The 27404-nt window shown below is 39.2% G+C and overlaps 1 protein-coding gene and 1 long non-coding RNA gene across 7 annotated transcripts; one reads left to right on the forward strand and one right to left on the reverse strand.

Moving 5' to 3' along the window:
- Window positions 1-1538: 1538 nt before the first annotated feature.
- On the reverse strand, window positions 1539-20939 carry OMA1 (OMA1 zinc metallopeptidase). Of its 3 annotated transcripts, XR_004358650.1 has the most exons (10): window positions 20778-20939; window positions 19510-20032; window positions 18896-19124; window positions 17661-17834; window positions 17463-17570; window positions 16129-16257; window positions 13003-13077; window positions 11218-11367; window positions 3073-4823; window positions 1539-2902 (listed from the first exon to the last, which is right to left on the reverse strand). XR_004358650.1 is itself a non-coding variant. In XM_032697027.1 (9 exons), exons 2-9 carry the CDS (start codon window positions 20010-20012, stop codon window positions 4605-4607), a joined length of 1587 nt encoding a protein of 528 aa, XP_032552918.1. In that variant the 5' UTR covers window positions 20013-20032; window positions 20778-20939; the 3' UTR covers window positions 1539-4604. The 3 variants fall into 3 exon arrangements, 2 of the variants coding, with proteins under 2 accessions (XP_032552918.1, XP_032552919.1); XM_032697027.1 differs by having other exon boundaries at window positions 1539-4823; XM_032697028.1 differs by lacking the exon at window positions 20778-20939 and adding an exon at window positions 20490-20685 and having other exon boundaries at window positions 1539-4823.
- LOC116791230 lies at window positions 20666-27158 on the forward strand. 4 transcript variants are annotated; one of them, XR_004358653.1, is made up of 3 exons: window positions 20666-21923; window positions 22051-23007; window positions 26569-27158. It is a non-coding gene; the product is annotated as an uncharacterized LOC116791230 (long non-coding RNA). The 4 variants fall into 4 exon arrangements; XR_004358652.1 differs by lacking the exon at window positions 26569-27158 and having other exon boundaries at window positions 22051-22579; window positions 22877-23003; XR_004358651.1 differs by lacking the exon at window positions 26569-27158 and having other exon boundaries at window positions 22408-23003.
- Window positions 27159-27404: the final 246 nt, after the last annotated feature.

The raw sequence follows: 27404 nt of genomic DNA on the forward strand, positions 1-27404 counted from the left end.
CAGGTTCAATTTCACCTCAGTTTAATAGTTATAATGAATTTATGTGCTGGAGATAACAATTCTCTGCACCCGTTCATAAATCAGGGCAAGAGCCCCCGGCTCGTACCAGGAGCAGCAGCCTTGAACCAGCACAGCCAGAACAGCAGAGCCAGGAATATCTGCTAGGCCTGTGTTTGGCACATAGCCCCAGGCTCCAGGAGATCAAACAGCACATTTACTGGATGGCTGCAATGTGTGTAGGCAGCAGCAGCGACACCAGAGACACTCAGTCAGTTCTCTTTACAGACCTGCCAACAATTGTCAACCCCAGCAATAAAGTTATCACAGGCACAACATTCCAGCCCGTCTCGTCCTCGGCTCAGTTCAGAGCCTTTCCTGCTTATCCTGATCCCTCTCTCAGCAGCCCTTGCTGCTTCAGCCTGCAGCACAAGGAAAAGGTGGGGCTGGGCACAGGAAAGGAAGAACAGCAGCCAACTTTTATTGGCTTTCTCTTTAGCTGACGAGACCACAGATACCCAGCAAACCCTGGTTTTGCAGTGGAACCACGAATTCGAGACTAAACTTTTTTTAGAGATTAAATAACACTAAACTTTTTTTAGAGATCAAATAACCACCACATCAACAGATTGAAGCATCAGCTCCTTAATGATGACGGGCAGCGAGCAAACAACAACGGGTTTGTACCTAAGAGAAAGCAGTTAAGAAATAACCACATCAAGAACAAAAAACTGTATCTTAGTCGTAAAGAGGTACATCCAACCTCTGCAGATACACATAGAAAGGAGACAAATTGTAGCAATCACTGACAGCCCATCAGTTCAATTTGTTGTGAGGATTCTGTTAGACACACACAGACATGACAATGTAAGTAAGCTAAGGAACAATTTTTTCATAAGATTTTTTCACCGACTTCTGCTGAGCTCTGCTAAAACTAAAATCTCACTGAGCCTCGGTATCTCCAACTGTTACAAGGATCACCTACAGAGGTATTATGGAAAAAACAGTATTTTTGAGGGGCTTCGAGTGATCTAGAAACACAAGTTTTTAATATCAGTCCTTCCTGGAGGTGTTTAACCCACACTCTGCAATATGGATTGAGAAGCTAAAGAAAACATGCTATACTGGGACAGGAAAGTCTTATGCTGCCACCTCTACCACGAACCACACTTTGTGATCATCCTGCTCCCCCGTCAAATACTCCCAAGACCTGGAAAACAAAAAGGACTTTCAGCAGAGAGAATGTAGATGGCTGTAAAACAGCTTACACAGACTAATACACTGAAAATAGTTTTTCAACCAGGGGTATGGAGATACAAACACCAGACTGAAAGAAAAGCTGTGGCAGCCTACATAATATATGAAAAAAGCATCAAGCTTGCAGGATTGTTCTCTCTTAGTGACTACAAACAGAATTCAAGAACAAAGAGCATTCTAACAGCTGTTTGCTTTGCTTTCCTGGCACTCAGGTATTTCAAGTTAAAAAAAAAAAATAAAGAAAAAAACAAAACAAGAAAAAAAGAGTAAACATGACAAACCAAAAAGTTATAAGGAGCCATTTTTATTGCAGGACTGCCTTGAATGCACATTCCTGGCTTACAAAATCTCTCAACACTCCACTACAGCAATCAAGAGATTGAGTGGAATTTGTACCATATATTTACTCTTTCAGCAGGAAGCTGCAAAGTACAGCACCAAGTACTGGAGCTGGAAATGCAGATGCATTTTTACTGGTCTTTCTCACCTTTTTTCACTTTAGCCACTATTCTCCCTCTTCTATGACGTGACTTTCAAGTACTGAGTTCCTTCAACAACACTTCTAGATCTACTTTTCCTGTGACATCTTAAGTTACACAACTGTAATGAAAAGTTTCTACAGATCATCAGAAGCTTGCAACCAGAGCATTTTCCTAAGGGATATATTTTGAAAGTATAATTTTTCTGATTAATAATCTGATAACAGATTATAGCTTATATATTAACATATTACATAATTATATATGCACACAGAAAATTATCATTTAAAAGTGCAATTTTTACTATGACTTCCCAAACCTTTGGAAAGCAATATTTTTGTAGTTTCTCTGTTCAAGAAAGAAAATACTTTAGCAATATAGGCAGATGCAATAAAATATTCAGTAAGAATTTTAAACAAAGTGTCCTCCAAGAGGCAGATGAATTTAAGGCATTTTCTGTGTTGGACATGAGAGAAGCAGGAAGAATAAACCCTTCAAAAGCACTTGAGAAAAGTATTAAGGAAAATTCAGAACGTAAAGTAAAACCTGAAATTTTCAACATCACACACTGGATTTAAAATTATACATTTAAAACCATTTAAACTGTATTTAAAACTAGAGTGTTCTAGTTTAGAGGCCTGACTCATGTGTGTGTGTTTGTAAGGAGAGAAATATGTTTTATTAGACCACCACAATTCGAAAAAGTACATAATCCTTTTGTCAGTATAAGCAATTACCCTTCCCTTGGAACCTTTTCTCTCACATCACCATGATCATGGTTACAAAACTATCTACTTCCAAATTTTTTAAAATCTCTCTCTGTATCTCAAGCTGCTGTATCCACTGCTGTACTTCAGTCACTTAAAGCAGAGAGGAGAAATATTAAATGTGTGTAGTTTCATACTTCATCTTGAAAGCTGTAAAACTCTAGTATGTTCTCCTCATTCCTAACAGACACAAGCATCCAGTTGCATGTCAAGCAGGAGCCCTGGATAACAAAACAAGCTCTGACACTGGAGCGAGAGAGAGGCAGCAGCGTTGGGGTTTTGGTGCTGCAGGATAAACTCTGAGGTCCACAGGGAAATCTAAATGGTGTATTTTTCTGTTTACCTTCAGGTGACAATGTCCAAATGCTGCAACACATCACTGAATGCCTGCTACAAAAAGTCCTGTCATGAAGAATAAGAATGGATGGATGAATAATGGTCAGGCTGGACCTTCTGCCTCCTGCCAGCAGTGCTGAGCAGAGATTTAAAACCAGCTTGTAAGCAATATGCAGCCAATCTAAACCTATACAATCAGCCCTAGACTCATCAACATTACAGAGACATCAACTTACCTCTGAATAGAGATAAGGGAGTTGCTGGTGTTTCTCAGAGGACCCAGCTTCATGGACTGAAGTCAGAGAAAGAATTACTTCTTTCACAATCTGTTCTCCCAACTATATTCACTGATAGCACTGAAAGAGGGGGGGTGTTCCTTTTTCAAAGCTTGCATTCTGATTTAATTGAAGAAATATGATAAAGTCTTCCCTTCTCCATACAGAAAAAGACTGTTTCAAAATAGGATGTACTGGAAAACATTTTTAATGTTTCCTTCATGTAAGACCCTACCACATATGAATGAGATTTTTGTTTTGATCCAAGTAACAAGTTTTGATCCAAATAAGTAATAGATCTTAAGAACTGGAGGAACAGGATTTCCCTTTTTTATTTTCATTCACTGTCACCTCTTTCTACACCTTCCTGCAAGATGGACATTTCAGTATTTTCACCAACTGCAAAGCAAGGACAGCTCAAACAACTCAAACAGAGATGACCACACTGGGTCACAGTGGCCCATCCTGAAAGACAGAGCTTTACCTACACTGTGCATACTGGCCTCCAGGGCATAAAAAGTGTGGCTTCAGGGGGACTGGGGAGGGAGGGATGCTCAGCATTAGATGCCAGCTTCCTGAAGAGAAGTCACCTTTTACAGGATACAGCTGCAAAAGCTGTGCAGTCAAAAAATCTTATATTTGTCTTACTACATAATATGTTCCACATCAGCAATCGTTTCTATCCAAATGGATATATCCAAATTAAATGTTGTTGCAGCAAAACTGCTCTTTGATGAGGCACCCTGATCATTTAAAAAAAGACAACAGCCATCCTTGCAAAGCATCCTAGTGCTACAGACTGTGGTTCTTTCAGTGCTTCTTTCAAAAGAAAGACTCCCTTGAAAATTATTTAACTCCTTTTTTTTTTAAACTGAACTTCGTGCAATCCTTTCAGGTTACTTTGAAGAAAAATGTTGAATCAATCCACATTCTAAAATGCCTCAGAAAGAAGAAAAATCCCAGCAGTAAATCCACCTAATTAAGTGGGGGTGTATCTAGCCCACAGCTATTATCACTTCTCAGCTTAATATTTTTAAACAGCCTGGATGTGGAGCAGGCAGTGAGCTCTCCTCATTATTTCTCAAATGAAGCTGAGTAGATCTAACCCAAATTATGGCAAGATAAACCAGACAACTTAAGTGATGAAAATTGTACTTTTCCCTCTGCTTTAGGGACGCTTCTGGCTCATCTGTCCTCTGATCAAGGTGAGCCTGATAAAGCTGAAAATTACACTGTGGCACTGGATTGTATGAGATTATCTTTCCCCTGAGAAGTGATTTATTTTAGTAACTCTTAATGAATAAGAAACTTTCTGCTCCAACACACTGCTCTTCTTGTGTGGGCATGGTTCCTTATTGCTTTGAGTGAGGGATCACATAAAAAGAATGGAGAACCCGAGTGGCTACATCTCCTTTATGGTTCAAAGACAAATTTATGTTATAAGACAGACCTTCAGGGACCACCAGCTCCATAAAAAGGGAAAATCATTGTCATTAGTTTGTAGGTTTAACTGCAAAAGTTACAGGCATCTCTTCCACTTTTTGAGTGTGAGCAAAGTCTGGTTTTGGCTTTGAGGGATCTTGCTTTGTAGAATTTGGGGCTTCTCGATCTTTAGACGATTCCAGGAGATGTTGCATGTTAAGTTTGAAAATAAGGCGAGGATCTGGTCCAGAAAGAGATGGGCAATTGCAGCTCTCTCTTATTTTAAGAGCCTGTGAACACATAGGAAAACAAATCAAGCTCATTTAAACAGGAAAAACAAAAAAGGTTTCAGTCAGTGACTTGGCTTTCCACAAGGTTTGCATTTGCACATAAAGCTTAGTGAGTGTAATGCCGAGCCCGCGTTGTTACTGAACAACTTTCCAACAGAAACCAAGAACTCCTGTGAAGAAAGAAATGTAGCAATGTGGTAAAACAATGGGGAAAATGAAGAATGAAGAATGAAATGATTTTCTCCCAGTGTCTCCAAGGATGGATACTGTAAAAGGCACAGCATAAATAGATGGGAAGCTCTCTAACTGTTTTGTGTGATACTTGTGCACATCAGTACCTTTTACCTTTTAATTTACATTCACAGGTAAATTGAACTTTGTGTAACCCTTTCAGGTTACTTTGAAGAAAAATGTTGAATCAATCCACATTCTAAAATGCCTCAGAAAGAAGAAGAATCCCAGCAGGAAATCCACCTAATTAAGTGAGGGTGTATCTAGCCCACAGCTATTATTGCTTCTCAGCTTAAAATTTTTATATTTATATTTCCACGTAAATGAAAATGACTGCATCAGGAAAAAAAGGTCTCTGAATTATTTACTTCATCAGGTATGTTCTATTATTGATGTAACTATATATAGCTGCATGACTCAAAAAAGCAGGGAAAAATCTCCAATAACATAATGGACATTTAAGTGTTTGGCACAGAGACAGTTCATCAGTATAGTTAAGGTCCAGTTACACAAGTGATCTCATCTCTAAGAACTATTTGGATACACAGCTTCCAAGTATTAGGAGAAAATAACATCTCTGGAATGTAAAAATTTACCTGAATAAAAAGATTAGTACTAAGAGACCAAACTTTAGGCTCACTGAGTAAGTGCCATTGCTTCCATTTTACAGATAAGAAAGCAGAGGCACAAGAGAGCCAAAGAATTCCCCAGAGAGACAAAATTCATTAGCACAGGCACATTCCCCCCAGATCATCCTGTGCTGTGGGGAATGAAGGTGTGACAATGGATGAATCTCATGTCTCAAAGGCACTGTGGAGAAACTGGTATCAACTTGTAAAAAGTCAGCTGGTTTAAAGGATGCTGAAGTTGGTGTTCATTGTAATAAACCTGAACATGCATTAATTAGACCACACAAACAGGCAGCTCCTGGTGTGTGTGGCACGTAACTGATGCAGGGGTTGTACACAGACCTTTATCTTGGCCTCAATTAACAGCATAAAACCGTGGGCAGATTTACATCCTGCTTTGGTTTTAATCCTTTCATGGGAAAACAAGTTCAAATGCACATTTTATTCCACTTCACTTTATGATCATGGATTCTTGAAAAGTAATGGCCAGACCTGGCCTGAGTTGTATCCAGGTGCATCCCAGCCAGGACTCAGGACTCTCAGCAGAAAGTGTGGGTCAAGTCATTCCTTCCAGATGGATTAAAGAGGAGGAAGAAAGTAACAGTTTTCCCAGCACTCCTAGAATTGCACTTTGAACAGAGCAGAAATTTTTAATCTGTTTTATAATCACTAGCTTTGGCTGAGGTAACAAATCAAATATTCCAGCACAGGTATGCATAAGCATTTGCCCATCATTTTGAAACACTCTGCTATTCTTCCACAGGAGACACTGGAAACATCTTACTACAGTAGATTTTAAAATAGAAGTGCAGAGCTTCTATTTCTTTGTATAAAGAGGTTTCAAAACCTATTTCTCCCTAACTTTACTAAAGTAAACTGATAGAGTTTGCTGTAAATGCCTAGAACCAAACATATTTTAAATTTAACAACTGGTTTTGGAAAAAGACACATTCCAGGAATGTAGCAAGAGTCTCTCCAGCCATTTCTTGGTGAAATGTAACATTTAAATTAATGGATACACAAGTCTGGATTAGGCATGAAATATTACTCTTGTCTAACTTTTAAAAATATGAATAAAGCTTTCACAGCTTGTTTTTCTACAGCATGATCTTCTACATAGTCACCAAATGTAACTATACTGTGAACACTCTTCTGCTTCAGTGACCAACTAATTTCTAAACTGACATTTATGACAAACCAAGAGTTTTCTCTTGTTCTCCCCTAGAACATAAGCTGCTGCAAGACTGCATTAATGTCAAGCAGTGTTATTCAAGGCAAATGGAAATACAAAGATTTAGGCTGCATCCTGGAAAGGACAAACTAATCCTCTTTTAAGCTAATTTGGCAATTTTGTATCTCTGTGTTTTCCTGGCTATACAGTGCCTGGCCTACTTCCATGGCTTCACTTACCTAAAATAGTAAAGTCACGACAGCAAAGGTGAAAACCAGCACTTCAGAGTCAACATTTTTACATCATTAAAATGCCAATTACAGGCTGAGGAGCTTAAAACATCATTTCTCCTGAAAGATAAACCAGCTCAACGTGGTCAGGTGTCTGCATTTCCAAAATCACTGGCAACTTCAAATCTGGTAATTTAATATTGCTCGAATAGATTGGGTTTTGACAGTCTGGGTAACCAGAGTACAATTAAAAGCATTCCCAGTGAAGCACATGTATATTGATATTATAATAAGAACATGTTTTATTGACTGTTTTTACTGAAGAGCTTTCTCAGTAAATGAGACAGGATGAGCCAAGGTTAACTAGCTGGAGTGAGTATGAAGATTCACCTGGGAAGCAAGAGGATTTTAATGCTGTTCTTTCCAGGTTAACCTCAAGAGCACAGCACTGCTGCTCACAATAAAGACCCCCTGCCTGCTCACTGGTTCAGGAGATCCCAGATCAAATATCCAAGCTATTGCTTGGAAAGTATCACAGGTGAAGCTGTTTTTCTTATCAATACAATCACAGTCACCTCCTGCAACGTGCTGGGAGCAGGGAAGGCATAAGAATTAGGGGTATCTGCCTCATCCTATCACTTTCTTGTAAAGCCTACCAGGAGACAAATACAGAAATAAGGAATTTTTAGTTCCCAGCATTAATCCTTCACATTGTCACAGACACCAGGCTACCTGCTGCATCTTGAGCCCTTACAGTATTAATGAAACAGCAGTAAAAGATGATTAAAAGAACTGATAGACTTTACTTGATAAAGAAGAAAAGCAGCTTATATATAATGCTAATACTTCTTTCACTGCCATTGGCACAGAAAGAAAAAACTGTGACAAAATATTTAACAATTTTATGGGGAGGATAGAAGTGCAGGTCAGTGGTTTTTATTCTTGTTTTCACATTGATAGGGCTTAATTAACATATTCTAGTACTAGAACTATCTGAAATAATCTCCATATCATAAGCAAAGGGCAAATATACCAACCCATTTTTGAAAAGAAAGCAAAATAAATGTATCTTCCATATCCACAAGGCAGCAGATTGAGCAATAATCAAAAGCTACACAAAAAAATAATAGAAGTAACAAACAGCCAGGGTGGATTTGACAAGAACAGGTGTTGCCAGAGTAAATTAATTACATTTTCTTTGACAAGTTAATTGACCTAGCAAACAAGACAAGCAGTGGAGTTGATGTATCCCAACTTAATATTAGTCTCTAAATGATCTCACCATGGCATTTCTACAAGGAAGAGTGGGAAATGTGAGTTACAGGGAATCAAAAATGGAATCTGAGCCAACAACACGATGCCAAAAAAAAAATCAAATGTCATGTCAAGATGAATTTTTGTGTCACAGGAAAGGCTCAGTAGATAACCTTCTGCTTTATTCAGTGTGCTGTTATCCAGGAACTTCTCTCTGGCACTACAATTCCGTGATTTTTCTCTCCAGAGCAACGCTAAGCACCCTCCCCACTATTACAAAATCATTTTAAGATTTCTCTTTCTGAAAATCAAATGCACAGGCCTTCATCGAGTATCTCACCACCTTCCAGGCAGGAATTCTAAGAGATTTCAGTTTCCTATTTAAGAGTATATTCTGTTTTCCTAGTTTAAAATCCAAAGCTCTCCCTGAAGAGGAGCTGCTTTAAAAACATGGTAAATCTTTTTCATTTGCTTTATTTCATTTCCAGGACAGCACCACTCTGTAACTGCTCATAGCTCACTATTTACCAGTTCCTCAGCTTGGCTGTAGGTTCCAACTTGCTCACAAAACCAGATGCAAGTTCTTCAATGGTCATTTGATTTGTTCCCTGTCTTCTAATTACATATAAAGAGAACCCCTGTGATGCTCCTGCTTTAATTTACATTTCCTGGGAATGTTCAGTCATCTCACTGAGATGTGACATTTCCTTACCTGAAGAAAAACTCTCACTTTATACGGTCACATTTTATTGTGAACTTGCTTAAAGTCTGTAGAGAAAGATCAGCGTGGCCCGAGAGGTCCAAAAACTTGTCCCAATTTGTCCCAGCTACAGTGGCTGGTCTAATAATAGATATTGTATTGTCCCCAAAACCAGTTCAGCTTCAAAACCAGCAGCACATGAACACAACAATGCTCACCGTGGATCTGATACCGAGTCTTAAGAAGTACCAGTTTCTTCACAGAATGATACTAGAGATTAAAAGGCCTTTTTTGAAATCTGGCTTCTCTCCCTGGGCTCTGAATATCTAATGGCTATTGACATATGGTAAAAATACTGTTCTAAAAAGCTTTAAGTATGTGAACAACTGAACCAAAAGATGCTGATATTGAACAACAATAATGCCCTGGGATTCCCTTAAATGCCTGAGGTGCAGCCTCCAGGCAGCAGTTCCCAGATGAAGGGAGTCAATGCCTCAGACAAGAAGCCTCCAACAACACCTCTACACACTTCCTTTCATCTTTATTCCACATTTGTAGTGCCAACCTCACTTACTTAGTCAACTTGCTAAAGACAGGAAGTCTTTTTTCTCATCCTACTCCAAAGAATGTTTAAGGTAAAAGGCAAACAAAAACATGTCCCCCTCAATTATCTTTTGGAAGAAAACTTCCCAGCCTCCCTTGCTCTTGGAAGAGAGAGTATCTATAAAAAAATGAAGTTGCTCCACCTGCTAAACTATGAGAGATAAGGCAGAAATAACAGTTGTACACAGCTGCTCAGTTATTTAACAGGCCAGGTGCAGAACACAAGGACTAATTTATTTTGTTACCTCTTTATAAACCAGTCAGCAACTATATGAAAATAAGCAATCCTGAAGCCCTAATGTTCAATCTACCTAAAGCTAAGGCTCCACAACAAGTATCATTTTCCATTCAGCTGCTCTAATGTGTTAAAAATCCATCTAAAAAAGTTATAACCTGCTTTTGCAAAGTACAGACTTTGTGTATATTAATTTAAAATATTCAGTCTAGCCAGTCTCCAGTCTCCTACCCCTAATGCTGACTTTGATTTATGCCACCATTTAGAATATTTACTGTATTCATCCTCATCAAAGGATTCGTGAAAACCTTTCTTTCTCCTTTGAAGTCAGCAAACACCTCAACATTTTAGTTCTCTCTCTGCCAATACATCTTCAACTGTCTTTACAGTCTGGAACTGAGAAAGACTTTAGGTGACTGAGAATTTAAAAAAAAAAAAAAAAAAGAAATCACTAGTTGGTATAAAAAAGAGTATTTCCAAACATAGTTTAGCTGCTGAAAAACAGTGTCATTTTGAGGTGCTTTTGAGATGCTTTAACAAAAAAAAAACTAGGTAAAAAAATCCATTTTATTTTTCTGTAGTTAAAACACTCACATTTAAAGAAATAGTAAACAAACTAAGATTACTAAACCTCAAAAGTTCTCTGTCCTTAAGCTATCAGCAAGTAGCACACCAAACTAAGATAATCCCCCAGTAGCTTTCCACTTGGCATTCCTCTGAGAGGAAATCCAAAAGAAAGCACAAGGAAAAGGCTGCAGATTGATGGAAAATTGTGTGAATTAGTTCAAGTTTCTTGGAGTGAAGTAAAATTTGCTAATGTGCTCTCAGGAAATCTTCTCCTGGGGATCTGACACCCTTCTGAAGCTCAGCTACTCGAGGTGTGTTCAGTGTCACAGCAGTGAGGGGGCAGGATGGAGCACTCTCTATTTGACAGCCTAGGTAAAGCTACAAAAGCAAGAGAACTCACCACAGTTTAGGGATCCAACTTAAAAATTGGCTTCCAAAGTGGAAAAAAAAAGAGGAAAGAGTGGCTGAGATCCTGACACTGTCACATCCATAGCAGAAGGCCATTGAAAAGCAAAGACTATACTTTGATTAGAAATCAGAAAAAAACCCAAACAAACCTGGAATGTAATTACATTTTATCTGTGCTATCGTAATTTTCCTCATTTAAAAAAAACCTTTAAGGTTGAGAGCTCTGTAGCAGAGAATTTCTGGAAGGATGGAGAGAAAGATAAGCACAGTGCTAAAAGTGTAGATTGTGAATCAATCCCAAAGTAGCTCCTGAACCAATATCAAACCTCCCTAAGTGGGAAGGACGCTCCCTGCAGCTCTGCTCACCTGGGGGATCAGGCGGTCCAAATGCTCCGCTCTGTTCTCATGGGAAGGGTGTGTGGAAAGCCACTCTGGGATCTTGGGCTGCCCTTGGATGGTTTCTGCCAATTCCATCTGCTGCCAGAACACGCTGCTCGCTCGGACATCCACACAGGCCTGAAAACAGGGAGGAAATGTGGACACCACTGCATTTTTAATCTAAGAAATACACACTCTAATAGATACTGAATGATGAAATTTTAAGTCTCTAAAGGCTGTTTAGATGGTCCTCCTCACACCTGACAGGAAAAGCCTACTGCAAATAGCTAAATACAATATGAAAACTCATGCAGACACACACTGGATCTGTTCCTTTTAACATCTGTGTAATTCCACTGATCTTAAAAAAAACATATCTGAACTAGACAATGCAGGAGAAAAACAGGTTCACAAATTCTGGCATGTACTTGTTCTTCAAAAAAACCCTCAGCTGTGAATTTTAAGTTATATTTGCTACATAAAGTACAGCAGAAGAAGAAATCATCTCCACAGATATAGGCAAATTTACAGGAAGAAGTTTAGAGTCAAAAATAGTAAGTGATAATAATTCATCCTTAAATAGCTCTAAAAATGAGCTGCAAAGGCATTTCTGTAACTGATTACATGCTTTTTTCAGGGGTGATCTCTGTAACCCATAACAGATAAAAATAGTAATTCTGCAGAATTCCTGACTCTTTCCACAGAAGTATATATTTAACCACAGAAAGTCATGGAACAGTAACTTTCAGAATAGCTTTTGTGTATCACTAACAGACTCCTTTATTTTTGCATTTAAGTGAAGGAGAAAAAAATAACATGATTTCTTACACTGACTTCTATTTGTTAAGAAAATAAAAGACTAGAAGTTGTCAGAAGGTAAGAAAATCACTTCTTTCCCCCCCCCCCCGAAATACAGTAGTGCTGCCTTATTCTTTGAATTTATTTCTTAAAATTATTATTAAAAAAAAGATTACCTGCACAAGCAGAGAAATGCTGTGCTTATTTCTTTCTGGTATGGCCCTAAATCTTTGGTATCACAAAACACTGAGCACAAACACAGCAATTATGTTTTTTTATAGATTGTATTACTCCCTTAAATGACTTTAAATTAAAAATGCAGTTTCAATCTCAAAATCAAAGTTAATTTTAAAACTCTTCCTTGAAGAAACATAAATAATTATTAAGAAAAGGAAGTTTTCCTTATGAAATATTAACACTAGATGGTGCTGCTCACACTGTTATCTGACACCTTGCTCTATATTGCACTTTGCTAGAAACCAAAAAGTTTGTTTAGTTTCTTTAATATAGAATTAAAATCCAGAGGGGGGGAAAAAATGTAACTGAAAAAATAAATGCTGAGAAAAATGCTGAGTAGCTTCTGGCCAAATTTTTGTCTTACTTTAGCAAAGTTACACTGTTCCTATGGCTGAATTTAGGCTAAATGTTTAAATCTTTACACACAATTAAAACCAACTTATGGTTTAGCATTCTCCTTGTTATAAATATGTGGGTTTTTCTTCTAATAGTAATAAACTACACAGAAAATACACTTTAAAGTTGCAGTTAATGTGCAACTTTACAAACTTCTATTTTATTACCTGCAATTAGGCAGCGTGACTTTGTCTTTCCCTAAAAACTGTTTTATTTCCCCCCACTTCATAAATCTACAGATCTTCAAAAATTCTCAGCTTACCTCTGTACGAAGTGTGAAACTCCCTTCAATTTAAACAGAAACTGAGAACATTGTCAATAAAACCAACCAATCCCAGTTACCTTTGCTGCAAACTGAAGTCCCACTTTATCAGCCTCAGCCTCCAGTGTTCTGCTGTAGGGTCTGTCAAACATGAACTGGAAAGAAGCACATCAAAGCTCTATTTTTGGGTTTGAATGTGCACAAAGCTGGAGCATTGTAACTGCCTTTCTAACCTTCCCATAAGAAAAGGGGTTTATCTATCTTGTTCACATTGTACGTGATCAGTATTAATTTTCTTAATGTAATCTTTAATTCCATTCTATGTAACTCATTGATCCTGTATTTAGTGGAAATCAATTCAAATTACACTTATTTTCAAGGCCACTCTCATCAGCCAGTCCCATTTTGCAGCAACTGAAGGCTCAATACCAACTTTACACTAGAATTTTTTCACTTCACTCTTTCATTGACACCAAGATTTTTGTTGTAGCAACTGTAGGTAAAAATTCCAGTGGGTCCCTAAACTTTTCTGATGACTGCCTTTCAGCCTGGTATCATCTATTCTGTATGGCAAACAGTGCCCAGTGTGGAATGTAGCCACGAGTGTTTCCATGCAGAAATCCTTATAAGTTTCAGGGGAAAAAACCCCCACCAAAACCCAAGCAACACAAACCAGTTTGAAGGGAGGAGCACCAAAGAAGGGGAGCAATCCCTTGAGCACAGAAAGGTAACTGTAACTCTTTGCTTCTTTCCAAAGTAGCAGTGATAGTTTTTCTTTACTAGGTCAAAAATAGAAGCCAAACAAAGCTGATCCTCTGGTTTTTTTTAAAGCCAAATACTCTGGTTGATAAGTAAGCACTTATAGGAGGTCACTTTCTAAATTCTTTGTTTCTATACAGATCTTAAATATTGCAATTATAAAAATATTTTTTAAATCCTCTGATGATAAAGTCATTCCTGGAAGGGGAATACATACCTCTACTGCCTCAAAAATCCAGGTCTGCTGGTGCACATATGTTCACTAAACAGCAAAGATGCCCCTGGCTGGTCTGTCATGTATTCCTGAAGGACCATTTCCCACTTAGCCAAACAAACTATTTGTTTAATTATTAAATATTTTTTAGACAAGGAAATTAAATGGGTTACATAAAAAAAGAGTCCAGAGTCATCTCACACACAGTACTTACTATTCATCTGCTACTGAAAAAATGAAATGATTTAAAAAACCTACTGTGAATGTGCTGGAATGAAAAATTAGAACCACAAACTGATCTAAAATCCTTGTCTGAAATTGGACATAATAAGAGGGATTTGAGTTTTCAAACAGTTACCAGAGCTGTCTGTGGAATACAAATCTGATGGTGTGAGGTGGACAAGGAAAGGAGTGTGGAGACTGCAGCTGTACATATTTATGTGCAGGACATGAGCAAAACTCAAACCTATGCTTTGAGCTATTCCAAGAATAATTCCTAGCTTTAGTTCCCACATAAAATAACAGCTACTGTATAACAAAGCCAACATGCTTCAGTTCAGAAATACATGACTAAAGAACAACCATAGATGAACAGCACAAGGAAACTTAACAATTTATTAAGGAAAGCAAACCCACCAGCCTTTGGGGAAAAGGCAGAACTGGAGCTCACATGCCCAAAGACCTACAAAGAATCACTAAGAACTACTTAGAGTCAATAAGAAAAAATACACAATAGTCAGTAGGTCAAAAAGTTAAGCCTCTAGGACATGAGAGAAAAACAAATATACAGAGAGAAGCAAGTACTGCAATGTGGCTTAAATAACCCTTTCACAGAGTAGGAGGCTAAGGCTTTAAAAAGCAAAATATGGTTATGGAAGAGAGGAAAAGAAATATCCTGAGAAAGTTTGCAGAAAGGTTCACTTTCCTGGAAGCACAAGAGGCAAATGTAGAACGGAGAAAACAAACAGACGCTGCACTCCCGGGTGACTGAAAGAAATGACATTTTCCATTCAGCACCTTTCTCATCTGGGGTGAAAGGTCTGCAAGTATTAATCACTTCAATATTACTGAAGATGAGCTGGATCAGCCTTTTAACCCAGCTGTACAGCATGAGACATGTTTCTTACAGCACACCAGGACTATGAGCTTAAACCCCGATTCCATTTGCAACCTAAAGCACAACTCCAGTCCATGATTCCCAAATATCCATGCAGTTAGCCTAGGACAGGAGAAGAGATGCTGACAGGGAGTGGAATCTTGCTGTCTGAATTATGAGCAGTCTCAGGATTGATTCACACTCGTTCTTTGCCAAATTCAGCTCTTCAAAATGCTGGCCAGTGTTCATCAGTGTATTGGTTTCTCAGCTACTTGTACAAAATATCCCAGCTCCTTAGAGATAATTTATGTTCAGAATCCACATATCTCCTCATTAGCATAAGAGCTACCAAAACAGATTGGTTCTGTTTAATTTCATGGGGAAATCTCAGGGAAAGCATCAAGCCCAAGTAATCAAAGAGCTCTTCCCCTTAAATTCAGATTCAAGTTTTATGATCTAAGCAAAATTTATTTTTAAAAAACAGATTTTTATAAAAAATAAAGGAATCAGTAACTGTCCAAAGGCAGAGAGAAAATTAGACTGTGGAAGAAAATTGGCACCACAGAGCCTCTGAATTTTACTTTGTTGGAATATATGCTGGCTGAAAAGATTATTTCAGTAAGTTTTACTATAGCATGATTTAAACACTCTTAAGGAGTGTTTAGATTCTCAAATTTTTAATCTTGGAAACCATTCTTACCACTAACAATACATCTAAAGAACTCCATATATTTTATTTGCTTTAGGAACAATTTAACTACTAGGTAAAAGAAAAGCATGGCATTTCAACACACATAACTTTAAAGGGTAAGTTACATTCCTAAAAGATAATCATCTGCTTTAATTGGCAGCTGGTACCTGGAGCCTGTGCAGCTCAACCAAGTCATGTAGGGAGATCGAAAGTTCTTCACCATGACAAATGAAAATCAGTACCAACTACAGCAGAATCAGATTTTTAAAAATGTATTTCCTTCAATAACATACTCAAACATTAGTTTTTGCTTATATTTCTCCTCTTGCCTTTTTCCCCAAATACATTATTTACTGTAGCGAAAGATTCAAAATTATCGTTAAAATTAAGATTAAAAATGTCTTTCCGAGGAAGTCAGGGAGGATAATACAAAATGTCAATCTTACCTCCTGCAACTTGCTCTGAATCCACTGGCCAACAACTGCCAAACTATCCCGAGGACAGATGGCCCAAATCATGGTGAGAAAGATGAGGGAGAGAAAATCCAGGATGTGCACCAGGCTGGCTTTCTCTGCCTGCAAACAGAGATTGTCCCATTTTCATTCCTTACAGTCTGACATTTCTTTAGAACACAACAGAATTTGGAAACACTTTAAAAATCACAGCTTTGGGGTTTTTTCTACGTAGCCACGGGAACAGGGCACAAGATTCCCTGCTTGAACAAATAAAAAAATCCAGTTGGATACAAGGTACTTTCAGTGTGGAATCCACAGCAGCTGTGGAATACAGCTGGAGCAAACACATCTGGCCATCACCCTATTTGAGAGACTCAAAGCTGGAGGTAAGATGGGAATGACATACAGAGAGTTCTTCAGTAAAAAGGCCAAGAAACACCTCAGTTGGAATGAAAAATCTATAAAGAGACCTCAAAGACTGTTCTTTACATTAATTTGAGAAGAGACAGACATCACTGAGACAGGATCCCTAATGGGAACAGGGGACAGTAGACATAATGTATTTATCTTTGGTTTTCTGCTGCACTGCTTTCATTTCAGAATCTGAGAGATCCTGAAGAAATAAACTGAAATTATTCTGTTTTCCAGAGCTCTATTTGAGATGCAACAAATTGATCTGAGCACTTACAAGTGGGATCATGCAATAGTTCTCTTTATGCCAGCTGGGTGACGCAGGTTCCACATAAACAAGGGAAGTTCTTTTTACTAGGAGAAATGCATTTTTTAGAAGTTCAAAGGGGTAGTTGGCTCAGCTGAGCCCAAGAAAAAACATTGTGAACTGTTGCTCACCCAAAATCACAAGAATCAAGCTCCAAACATTCCAGAATTTGACATTCTAAACCAGTGTGTAACTATAATAAAAACACTATGGGTTTTAGGATAATTTTTTAAGTATATCCACTTCTGTAGGTATTAACAAGTACAGGAGTAACAAACTGAGTTGCTGAGTACCTCCAGTTCTTTACATCTGAGCTATAAGAGAGGTAGACCAAGTCCTACATGACTGCTAAAAGTGAGCCATAATCCACCAGTGCAGCTGTGAAAAAAACACTGGCAGACTTTGTGCTAACAGGGACCAGTACAGGCCTTCTGACAGTTATTAACTATTACACCAATAATAAGGATCTACTGTAGCAGACCAGACATTTCAAATTCCATTTTTCATTAGTTAGAGTCACACTGAAAACTTGGTTGGTATAATATGATCACAATTAAATTAATTAGAATAATTTAAGAATATCAGACAACTTTCTTTAAAAACTTACTGCATGTTCCAGCACAGCATGAGCTATTTCATGTCCCAAAATAAATGACAGCTGATGAATATCAGAAACTGCATCGAGCAATCCAGTGAAAACAAACACTTGACCATTCTGTAAACAAAAAGTGAATAAAAATTAAGGGGAAGACACATAAATGCCGTTTCGATATAATTAATAATGTTTGTATTGTGTTCAACTTACTGGAAGCACAAAAGCATTTACACCTGGTTCATCCACCACGTGAATCACCCACTTGAGTGCTGAGACCTCTGGGATGTCCTTATTGCTTTCAGACAAATGCCCAACAACTCTCTCCACAACCTGGTATCTTGCATCTGTCTCAGGCAACATTTGATTTTTGAACTCCTCCATCCACTGAAAAAAAAAAAAATTCACTGATTGCCATGCAGAACAAACACACAGTGAATGACTAATGAGTAAACTAATTTAGTGGCTACACACAACTTAGATAAAACTAAGTTTCAATACATTTTTCTTTTATATAGCCAAAGCCAATACCTTAGAGTTCAGGCTTTCAGACCCACAAGTAAAAGAATAATAAACTTAAAAGAAAGTAAACTGATCACAGATCAAAAATAAGATATCATAAACTTGGTGCTACAGCCTCCTGTATCTGGCATTTTCCTAAACATAGTTAAACCTGGCATCACGATTCAGAGAACCTTTGTATACCCTCTTGAATTTCCATCTGAATTTGTAATTTTTGTCTATCTGAATATTCCTGTTGTAATTTGTAAGGTGGGCAAATTTATACAAAATATGTATTTTGAAAATATCCTTGTACTTGTTCTGTTCTTAACTTATATCTGAGAGAAAGGACTGTAGTGACATTTGGATATGGTTTATCAAGTTTCACTGACTTTAGAGCAAGAAGACACAGAACTCAAAGCTATAGAAACTAGCTCTGGACAGTTTAAATAGGCAGTTTAAAAGAAGGAAATTAAAGAATAATGAGCTAATCAAATAAATAAAAAAAAGAACAGAATGCAGGTAGAGAGTACTACCTTACAAAGTGACAGCTTCAAAGAGAGGACAAGTGCCAAAGAATGCTGCAATCAGCTCAGAAACTGAGACAAATCTCAGCATACACCTGTTCTTCTAAGATCCTACCAGATTTCCATATTTCTTTTACGAAATTCTGTTCAATTACAGTAACACAGAAATGTTTGTTACATGCATGCCATGTGGCTTTAATGTGCCCTTGATGGAAAGGGAACTCTTAAAAAGGATGGGAACAAGAGGAGAAGGTAACAGATGGGGGGGGGCTCAGCAGGGTTTTGAGTGTGAACTTTAAGACTTATCAAGGACACCACAAGGTTTGTTTGCCCATCTCATTAATAGGGTTATCTCATCACCTAAGAAAAAAAGCATTAACAGTTCTAGAGTATTCTAATTTTTTTTCTTTAAAATCTTACCATCTCATATTCCATCTGTGACAGCTCCCTAAAATGCTCCTTCCCAAACACCAGCAGTCGAGCACGCCCAGTGATGGGTGTCTCCTCCAAGTGAGTAAAATAAAACATGATAAATAGAACTCCTAAGCTACTGACACCCAGGAGGATCTTCCATTTATTTTTTCTTGCACTTTCTTTAAACAGTTCCCGTTTATTAGGAGGAAGTGCCTTCCACCAATTTCTTATGCTCCTGTAAGATACAAATAGTGTTAACTTAGGACATTGTTAAAAAGAAATTTGTTAGTGTCTGTCCGTGCTGTATTCTCTGTTATAGTTTCATCTATGTAGCAGCTTATGGAAGGTTATATTATAATTGGCTTCTACTCCACTCCATGTCTTCCCTCGAACACGAGAAGAGGGAATGCCCCTCAGTGTGTTGGTTCACCTTCCTCTACCACATGTAAATGAGAAGGAAAAGAGCAAAAGATACACCTAACACCTCTGAAAATGGAAAAAAACCTTCTTGTTGAGCAAACTGTCAGTCAAACAATACCACAAACACACCTGCCATCCTCCACAAACTCACACTTTGCATGATGGGGTCTTGCACTGAGAGCGAAGTAACAGTATTTTACCTGCCAAGAATGATGGCAAGTAATTTCTGAGCTGGCTTAACAATGATCCAGAAAAGAGGAACTGGCGCAGCCTGAAATGATGGTGATGTGCGAAGAGACCTGATGATGTGAACGTTCCAAGCAGAAAAGTGATGTGGGAGTTCCCCTGCGGAACAGATCCGGAGGGATGTGGTCTTCTCCCCCTGTGGCTGAGAAGACTGGACGCAAAATGCTCCCGAACTGTGGTGTGCATTCCTGTATACTCCTGTATTTGGGACATTCAAAACACACTTCAGTCCTTTACTTATGAAGTTTCTGTGGCAGACAGGGTTTCCAGTCAAAAAACAGTTTCTAGTATTTCCACTCAAATCCAGCCTTTGGTATCTAAATCTGTTGATGTGAGTTCGGGGCCATCCTGTATAAGACCTAGAGAGGTTATTGCATTTCCCCTGCTTGCTCAAAGATGCCAAATGAGAGAAAACACAGTTCCTGCCCGGCAGCTTTAAACCACAGATGATATTCATAACTTCTTTGGCTGGTTACCCTGAAACAAAGAAAAAAAAGTAGCAGAGAGGCACTAAGAAACCCCCCCAAACACGAAACTCTGAATCATTATTTCATTGCTCCTGAACAGATACTGTGTATTTGTTTGCCAACAGCTGCATTGCACAAAACGGTCACAGTCACAAGTGCACCCGGTTGCAGTTTCAAGATGCCAATCCTTCCGACAGTGAAGGAAATCCCTGTCGAGTATCACTGAAAATGAAACAAGGCGTGATTTATTTTTCCCTTTCACTTTTAGTACCACCAGTCCAGAGTGACTGCAGTGTCCCTTGTGGAAGACACGTGTCACCTTTCCCTGCTGCCCTCGGGTGTCATTCCTATCTATGAGGAAAACCAGGATCTATGAGCACGTTGCTGGTACTTTGCTCCCGGCCTAGAAACAAAATGACTCAACACAACGAAACCAAGTGTCTGCCAGCCGGGATCCTCTGACTCACGGGCATGGACATGGGAATGCCTTGGGACGGACAAGCCCCAGCCACTCCCTCGCTCATTTTCATCCCCTGGCTCCGACCGCGGCCTTCGCTCCCTCCCGGACCCCCCGAGGGGAACCGCGACTATCGCGACAGCGGCTGACGGGAGGGGAGGGGGGGGAGAAGGAGATGCGTCACTCGGAGGCGCCCGCCGGCATAATGGCGGGCGGGGACGGGGGGAGCTGTGGCCGCCTCACAGCTGCAAGTCCCAGGGAGCGGGAACGACCTCCTGCACCAGGCTCCCCTACTCACCACCGCGGGAGGCGGAGGAGGAGGGGGCGGACGGCGGAGACGATGTCGATACCGGGGCGGAGGGCGGGAAGCGAGACGGGCTCCGCGTCCCTTCCCTCAGGCGGGGCCGCCGCCGCCGCTTCCCTCAGGGGCGGCCGCCATTTTGTGTGGGCGCGGGGAGCGGGGCTGCCCCTCGTGAGGCGCGGAGCCCGCTCTGCTGAGCGCCTTAACCCTGGCTTTGCCCGCGGTGTTGCGGTGTCACCTTGTTGCAAAAAATTTAGTATATCAAAATTGCCATAAATCAGGGTGTTCTTTGGTGTAAGATCTTCGTGTGCTTTCGAGCCTAAATCAGCGGAACAGGCAGCAGCCAGCATCCCCTAGTTAAGGACATCCAGGAACTAACAAGCTACAAGGATGCAGTAAATCAAGATGATGATGTATGTCTACGCACACATTGCTAACTTGGCAAAATACAGTCCATGTATCCTACAGCTGAACTGTACTCATTATAGTACTAAAAATCATGCCTACAGGTCAAGACCCTTCTCCTGAGCATGTGTAGAAGTTCACTGGGGTTATGTAGCTTGTATGGAAATTCCTAATCAATCATAATACAGGGGCTGTGCTTGGAAACTTAGTAACTCTGGATTTCTGCCTGTAAATAGTAGTGTGAAAAGTCCAGTGGCCGTGCTTCATTCACGGAACACCACTGAGCACCCAGCCTTGTGCAGCTCTGAGATAAATAATCAGCATCTCTTTCTGGTGTGTCATTACTGGCTTGTTGCACACCTGGTTACGAATCCAATTCTGAGGGCAACAACCTCACAGCCCTGAGTCCTGACTGGATAAGCATCCGGAGCCAGAATGATGTACTGGGATGTATGGTAATGACAGGGCAGCCCAGGCTACACACAAGTCTTGGTGCTTTGCATGTAAACAGAGGCCCTGTGGTTGTGAAAAGAAACACAAATCTTTGCCTTCCACAGTCACATCCTCTCTGTGAACACAGTGAAGTATTGTCCAGTGTTTGTTAAGACTCATTAGTCCATCCCTATTTATCTGCAGAGCCCTCTGCTGTGACAGTTCTAAGCATTGATGTCCACTGCCTATGAAAATATGTAGTGAACAGATACTGGAGTCCAGGCCAGAAAGAAACTTCATTTAATGGTAAGTAGAAAATCTGTTTTCATCAGACACAATTCCTTTAAGACCTGCCCAGCCTCCTTTGGCATAAGAGGCATGAAGAGTAAAATCTGTCAGTCAATAACGCAGCATTCATTTTTGTGACTGTCAGCTCCAATCACAAAACCAGCTGAGCTGTAGCAGCAGAAAAGCACTTTGTCTAACCTAAGGCTTGTGTGTGTCCCAGCTGTCAAGAAATAAAGAACTGAGATGGAAACCCTCATTAATATCCTTATTAGACTTTGTATTTGCTTGCTCTTCTTGTCTTCTTTATCTAGAATTCTCCATTCCTAAGCCAAGCATTAGGGCTTTCTACCATTTCTTCTCTGGAGCAAATGTCATTTTTCCACCTTAGAGTCTCCACTTTATATCAAGTCTGCTGAAAACATATTGTTATGTATTATTTCTTGACATATTTCTTTTTCCTATTACTTGTTTCTCCAACCGCATTGTTTAACTGTCTGCATAGAGGGTACAGGAGCTATTTCTGCATTCCTGACTCGCCTAAATTCCTGTTAAACACAATGGATGTTCTGAGTGTGCAAGGATGGGGATAAAAGTTGTGTTCTGCATTCTGCTTTTCTAAAGTGGCATCACTTACAATTAAAACTTCAAAGAGACAAGCAGCAAATACAGCACAGGTAATTATAGGATATCTCTATCACATACCAACACTAAATATATCTTAGATGAAAATCTGGTAAACAGTTGAGCAATTGGAGAGTTATAAAGTGTTTTTCTCTAAATAGACATGTTGTGAAAAAAAACCATTCTAACTAGTAATTTATACCGTGGCTTCTCTTGAATTTTAATGAGTTTATATGCATATAACCATTTTTTTTCCCTGAGAAAATAAAATAGAGTATTCTGTGATAAAGAGACTAGGTTAAGATTTGTTTTGTAGCTGAGATTTTACTTACAAACCTCATCTCTCCTAGAAAAAAAGACTGTGGTTCCCATTTCTGAAGAAGACCAGAAAGCAAGTTTTCAAGCCTTAAGACTGCATAAGACCTACTTAGAGGTCATAAGTGATTTCCTAAGTACAGTTAAACAATTACCACTTTACCAGGTACAGTTTTCCTGTGTAGTTGTGTCCATTAGTATTTCTTTATCTCTCTATGTAAGTAGTTGTGCTGAACTGAATGAGATTTTGTTTATATATGAAATTATTCACACAAGCAAATGTCAAACCGAATAAAAGCAATGAAAAACAGTTTAAATTAAAAATAAAGGCTATTTTTCTGTATATTTGGATATTTGGTACTGAAGTGTCCCTAGTACCAGTTTTGTTCATCACTATTAAAAGATGTCAGTTAAAATATATAGTTTTCAACTGCAAATGAAAAAACTTAATATAAAATAATAAAATATTTGAATTCTATAAAAATCCAAGGAAAAACTAAGTATTAATTGATGCCTTTGTCATTCAAGTTTCAGTGTAATTCATTTCTGCTCACAGGTACTGAGCTAAAACCTTGGCAGAAACAATGCCCTCCACCATCTTCTGCAAGTCAGAAATTGGAGTTAATGCCACTTAGCCTGTTTGGCCATTTGAAATCTCAGGACCTCACCCAGGCAACACTTCTCATAAATGCCAAGATTTTTCCAAATATTGTTCACTAGAAGTTCCTCTCTTGATCCCCCTATTTTATTGTGTACTAACTGTCTCTTGCCCTCCCCTTCCCCACTGAGACACCAGTTAGTAGATCCTAGTTAAGAATTGAATAGGTAATAACTATTTCTGCTTGTTATCTATGTTGTTGATGTTAAAAAAAAAAAAAAAGTAGATTTAAAATCCAGAAGATGACATTACTGACCCAACCAGAAGTTTACTGCAAAACTATCTAACACTTGTTATAAAATTCAATACCAAATTTAATTTCAAAACATGTGTGAAGAGGTTGTAAATAAGGAGTGCTCTTTTCTTTGCTTGCTATTTCACAACATTTTAATGCAAGACTCAGGAAAAGCTTGGATGCTTAATAGTTGCAAAACTGGCAGGAATTCTGAGAATCTGTCACTTAATTTCTATTCTCCTCGCTTCTTATTCTGCAAATAATTTGTAAACTGCTTTCAAAGCAGCTGACCTGCATAAAACATCAGTGAAAAGAGTAAATAACACAGAATTCTTCTACTTGCTGTCTAAAATGCCAAATGTATTTGGAGTGACAGTAAAAAAGGGAGCATGAATTAACTGTCTGTACTTGAGAGATTTTGCTTAAGTCCTTCAGAATTGAGACAGTTATAAAGTATCTTATTTCCAACAACAGCAAAGAGCATGTGAAGATGGGAGGGGAAAAAGAAAACTCAACAGACCAGACTGGTTGGGTGCCACCAGTACTGTTGGGCCCATATGGAAAAACCTCAGTGGAAAATTAGCAATTCACATTTTCATAATTCAGTCTTTCATTTAGATAATACAAACTCTCCCTAATTGTTTCTGTGGTGCTTGATTGGTACTGGAGTGTACTGGAGTAGGGCTGGAGTGTTATCCCTCGGGGACTGACTAGGGATCATCAGGAAAATGAGATGTGGATCTTGTCAGGCTGCCTGGCATGGGTGAAATTTTAACTAGATAGGGCCTGGTAGAAGGAATTTTGTTAGAACTGCTGAGTAATAATTGCAAAAGTTCAGGAAGTTGATTTTTCCTGCTTTGATAGCAATTGTAATGGCTTAAGATTAATTTTAGCATTAAAAAAAAAAAAGAGAGAGAGTAATTGCAGTGCTTAAAAGCCTGAGGCAAATCAGTGGAAATGCTTTGGAAAGGATAATTATACCTGCACGAGGAAGACATCTGTTTAATGGCATTAACTGGCCCAATTAAGGAGAAGTGGAAGAAGGGCCAATCTGTGATTTCTTTAACTGTTCTCTGAAAAACTGGCTTTGATATACAAGCAATAGAAATTGGTTTGGCTTTCTCTAAGGTGATCCTCCAAGGTTTAAACATTTTAAGGACTATTGGGGGGATCTTGTCGCCAGTTGTCAGTAACATCACAGACATGCAGTGTTTCACCATCAAAACAAGAGTGGCCTCGGGAGTGTTTACAAGGAAGGCATTACAATTCACATCATCAACCTAATCTGGCCATAATTCCAGTCTAAACATCCCTAAGAGATTATCTTTAAGCGGGAGAGGATGAGACAAGAAGAGGAGTCTTTGTTGTTCCAAACCAGTGGCAGGTTTGGCTATTTTACCACTGATAAGAGCTGGAAGCTGCAGGCTGGTGAGAGCAGTGGAGGATCTGCTGCCACAAAGCTTCCCCTGGGGCTTCCCTGCTCCAACCTAGAGTAATGGGCGTGCTTTTAAATGTGGGTGTGGAGCAGACAGTTGTCAACTCACACCAGTTACAAACTAACACAGGGATTTTGCGTCAAAGAATTTGAGAATACATATTTGGATATATAAGCAGGAATATATTTACCAGGGGGAGTAGAGAGAACAGAGTTTAAGAGGGTTTTAATCCTTATCTTTCATTTCCTTGCTGTAGTGCTGGCATTGCTTCTGGCACTGTCCTCAGATCTGGAGTGGTTAAAGAAGTTTGAGTCAAAAGCGAAGGCCAGAAGTCCCTTTGTGCAGTTGCACAAGGGCAGCAGGGCTGTACAGGAAGGGCAGCACTGACCTCCTCAGAGCTGTAGCAGAGAGACAGAATTTTTTTTCTCTACCTATGTTTAATTTGAGCTTTCCAAGGCACCCCTTCAGCAGTTGGAATTGCAGAACATAATTTAGGCAGCAGCCAGCTCTAGCACGGTTACAGCAAGCATATCCTCCATTAAATAACCCAGGGAGGTAACAGCACAAGGGCACCCTCTCCTACCACTCACAGAACCCACTGCAAAGGGAACAGAGCCTGATCACTTAAATACAGTGAGAAAACATGCAATTAAAACAGGATGATGTAATCAGGAAAAGGAGAACTAGAAATTTCTGAGTTAAAAATCTCTAAATTTGAATAATAAAAAACTTTTTGATTTTTCAAATTGAAAGCTGCCAAGGGGTTCATTGTCTCCTTTTCAATGAGAACATCAAGAGTGGTCAGAAATTCAAACAGGCTGAACATGATGGACTGTTACAGTAAAATACAACATCTACCATGAGCAAAAGAGATGTGGTGTGGGAGGTGGCATGACAAGGAGAGAAGTGAGTGCTCAGCAGGAGCAATGGGTCTGTTTGGTTTATTCAAGTCCAGATCCTACAGTAGCTTTACAAAGCCTTAGTCAAGAGAATGATCTAGTCCAAGGAGAGGTTCTCTGAGCTCAGTGCTGCAATTAATCTTCCCACTCTATTGATTAATTGCAGACACCTTCCCCCTCCTATTAAATGACCCTGGTGCATTGCCAGTCCCCGAGCAGCAGGCTCAGGACTAGCAAGGAAATACCTGACCACAACACATGGCTTGCATGGGCCAGTCCTTTCATGATTAATAAAAACATGAATGGCACCACAACAGCCTCTCTTCTCAATCTCAGAAAAGCAGGACCCAAAAAAAGATGCAGACACTGTTACCTGTTGTGATGTTTTCAACAATCAGTCACTTTTGCCTCTCCTAATGAAAATTATGCCTACATGTTTATATTCTAATATAAAATCTCATCATACACTTTTAAATTAATATTTCTTTTCTCATGACAGAAAAGAGAAAAATGCAGTGATTTTAAAAGACTGTTGAAAGCCACAGTAGATCCCCAGAAAAGACTGCACATCCCATGATCCCCGATGGAAGGACAGCTCCAGCCTCTCAAACACGTGGCTTTGATCAGCTCTGCACAAGTCAAGAAGTGGTTAAGCAATGTACTCCAAAACTTTTTATTCTCATCCCACATTTCTTCAGCACTGAGGGCTGCTCAGCTCTAGATTTTTAATTTAATCTGTTTTATAAATGGCTGATTGCAAAACCGTGGGGAGTTAGGCTAAGTTCTGAATTTTCTTATGACGTGGGAAAATTCAGCCTAGATCTCAAATTCTCATTTCATCTTCTATGAGTACAAGTGAATATTCCTGACTGACAACCAACCAGCTGGGATGTGTTGTCTTAAGGCACCTGATAAATTATAGACCCTGCTCCAAAACTTTGTAAATGTATTAATACTGCTGCTGCAATTGCATAAAAAGCTTGTTTTGGGGAAAAGGGATGCATCAGCCCCATTCTGTGTATCCAAAGCTTGAAGTTTTCCAACAGGTAAGTGAACAAGAGTGAGGAAATGGAAAGAGTTTATGCAGAATCAAAACCTTTCCCTTTTTCCTTGATGTCCTATTCATTCAGTAGAACCAGGGCTGCATATTTAATGGTTTGCCATTAAATTGTAGTAGCACATTCCCTGATTATTACTAGAATTACAAACTTGTAACACTGAAACTAATGCAGGGAAGAGAAGAGCAGACCCAGCTGCAGTGTCCGGGTGGAGTGGGCACAGAAGCAGGTTGGAGGGATGGGATTTAGACATCCATACCCAGCACAGAGAATGGAA

This window comes from Chiroxiphia lanceolata, chromosome 9, assembly GCF_009829145.1.
Source record: "Chiroxiphia lanceolata isolate bChiLan1 chromosome 9, bChiLan1.pri, whole genome shotgun sequence".
In the NCBI taxonomy this organism is placed as follows: Eukaryota; Metazoa; Chordata; class Aves; order Passeriformes; family Pipridae; genus Chiroxiphia; species Chiroxiphia lanceolata.

Coding starts and splice junctions, on each gene's coding strand:
- OMA1 (XM_032697027.1), bottom strand. CDS start 20,012: ATGAATATCATCTGTGGTTTAAAGCTGCCGGGCAGGAACTGTGTTTTC. Junction 19,125..19,509: donor CTTGCCATCATTCTTGGCAG/GTAAAATACTGT, acceptor TGTATCTTACAG/GAGCATAAGAAATTGGTGGA. Junction 17,571..17,660: donor TAAATGCTTTTGTGCTTCCA/GTAAGTTGAACA, acceptor TTTTGTTTACAG/AATGGTCAAGTGTTTGTTTT.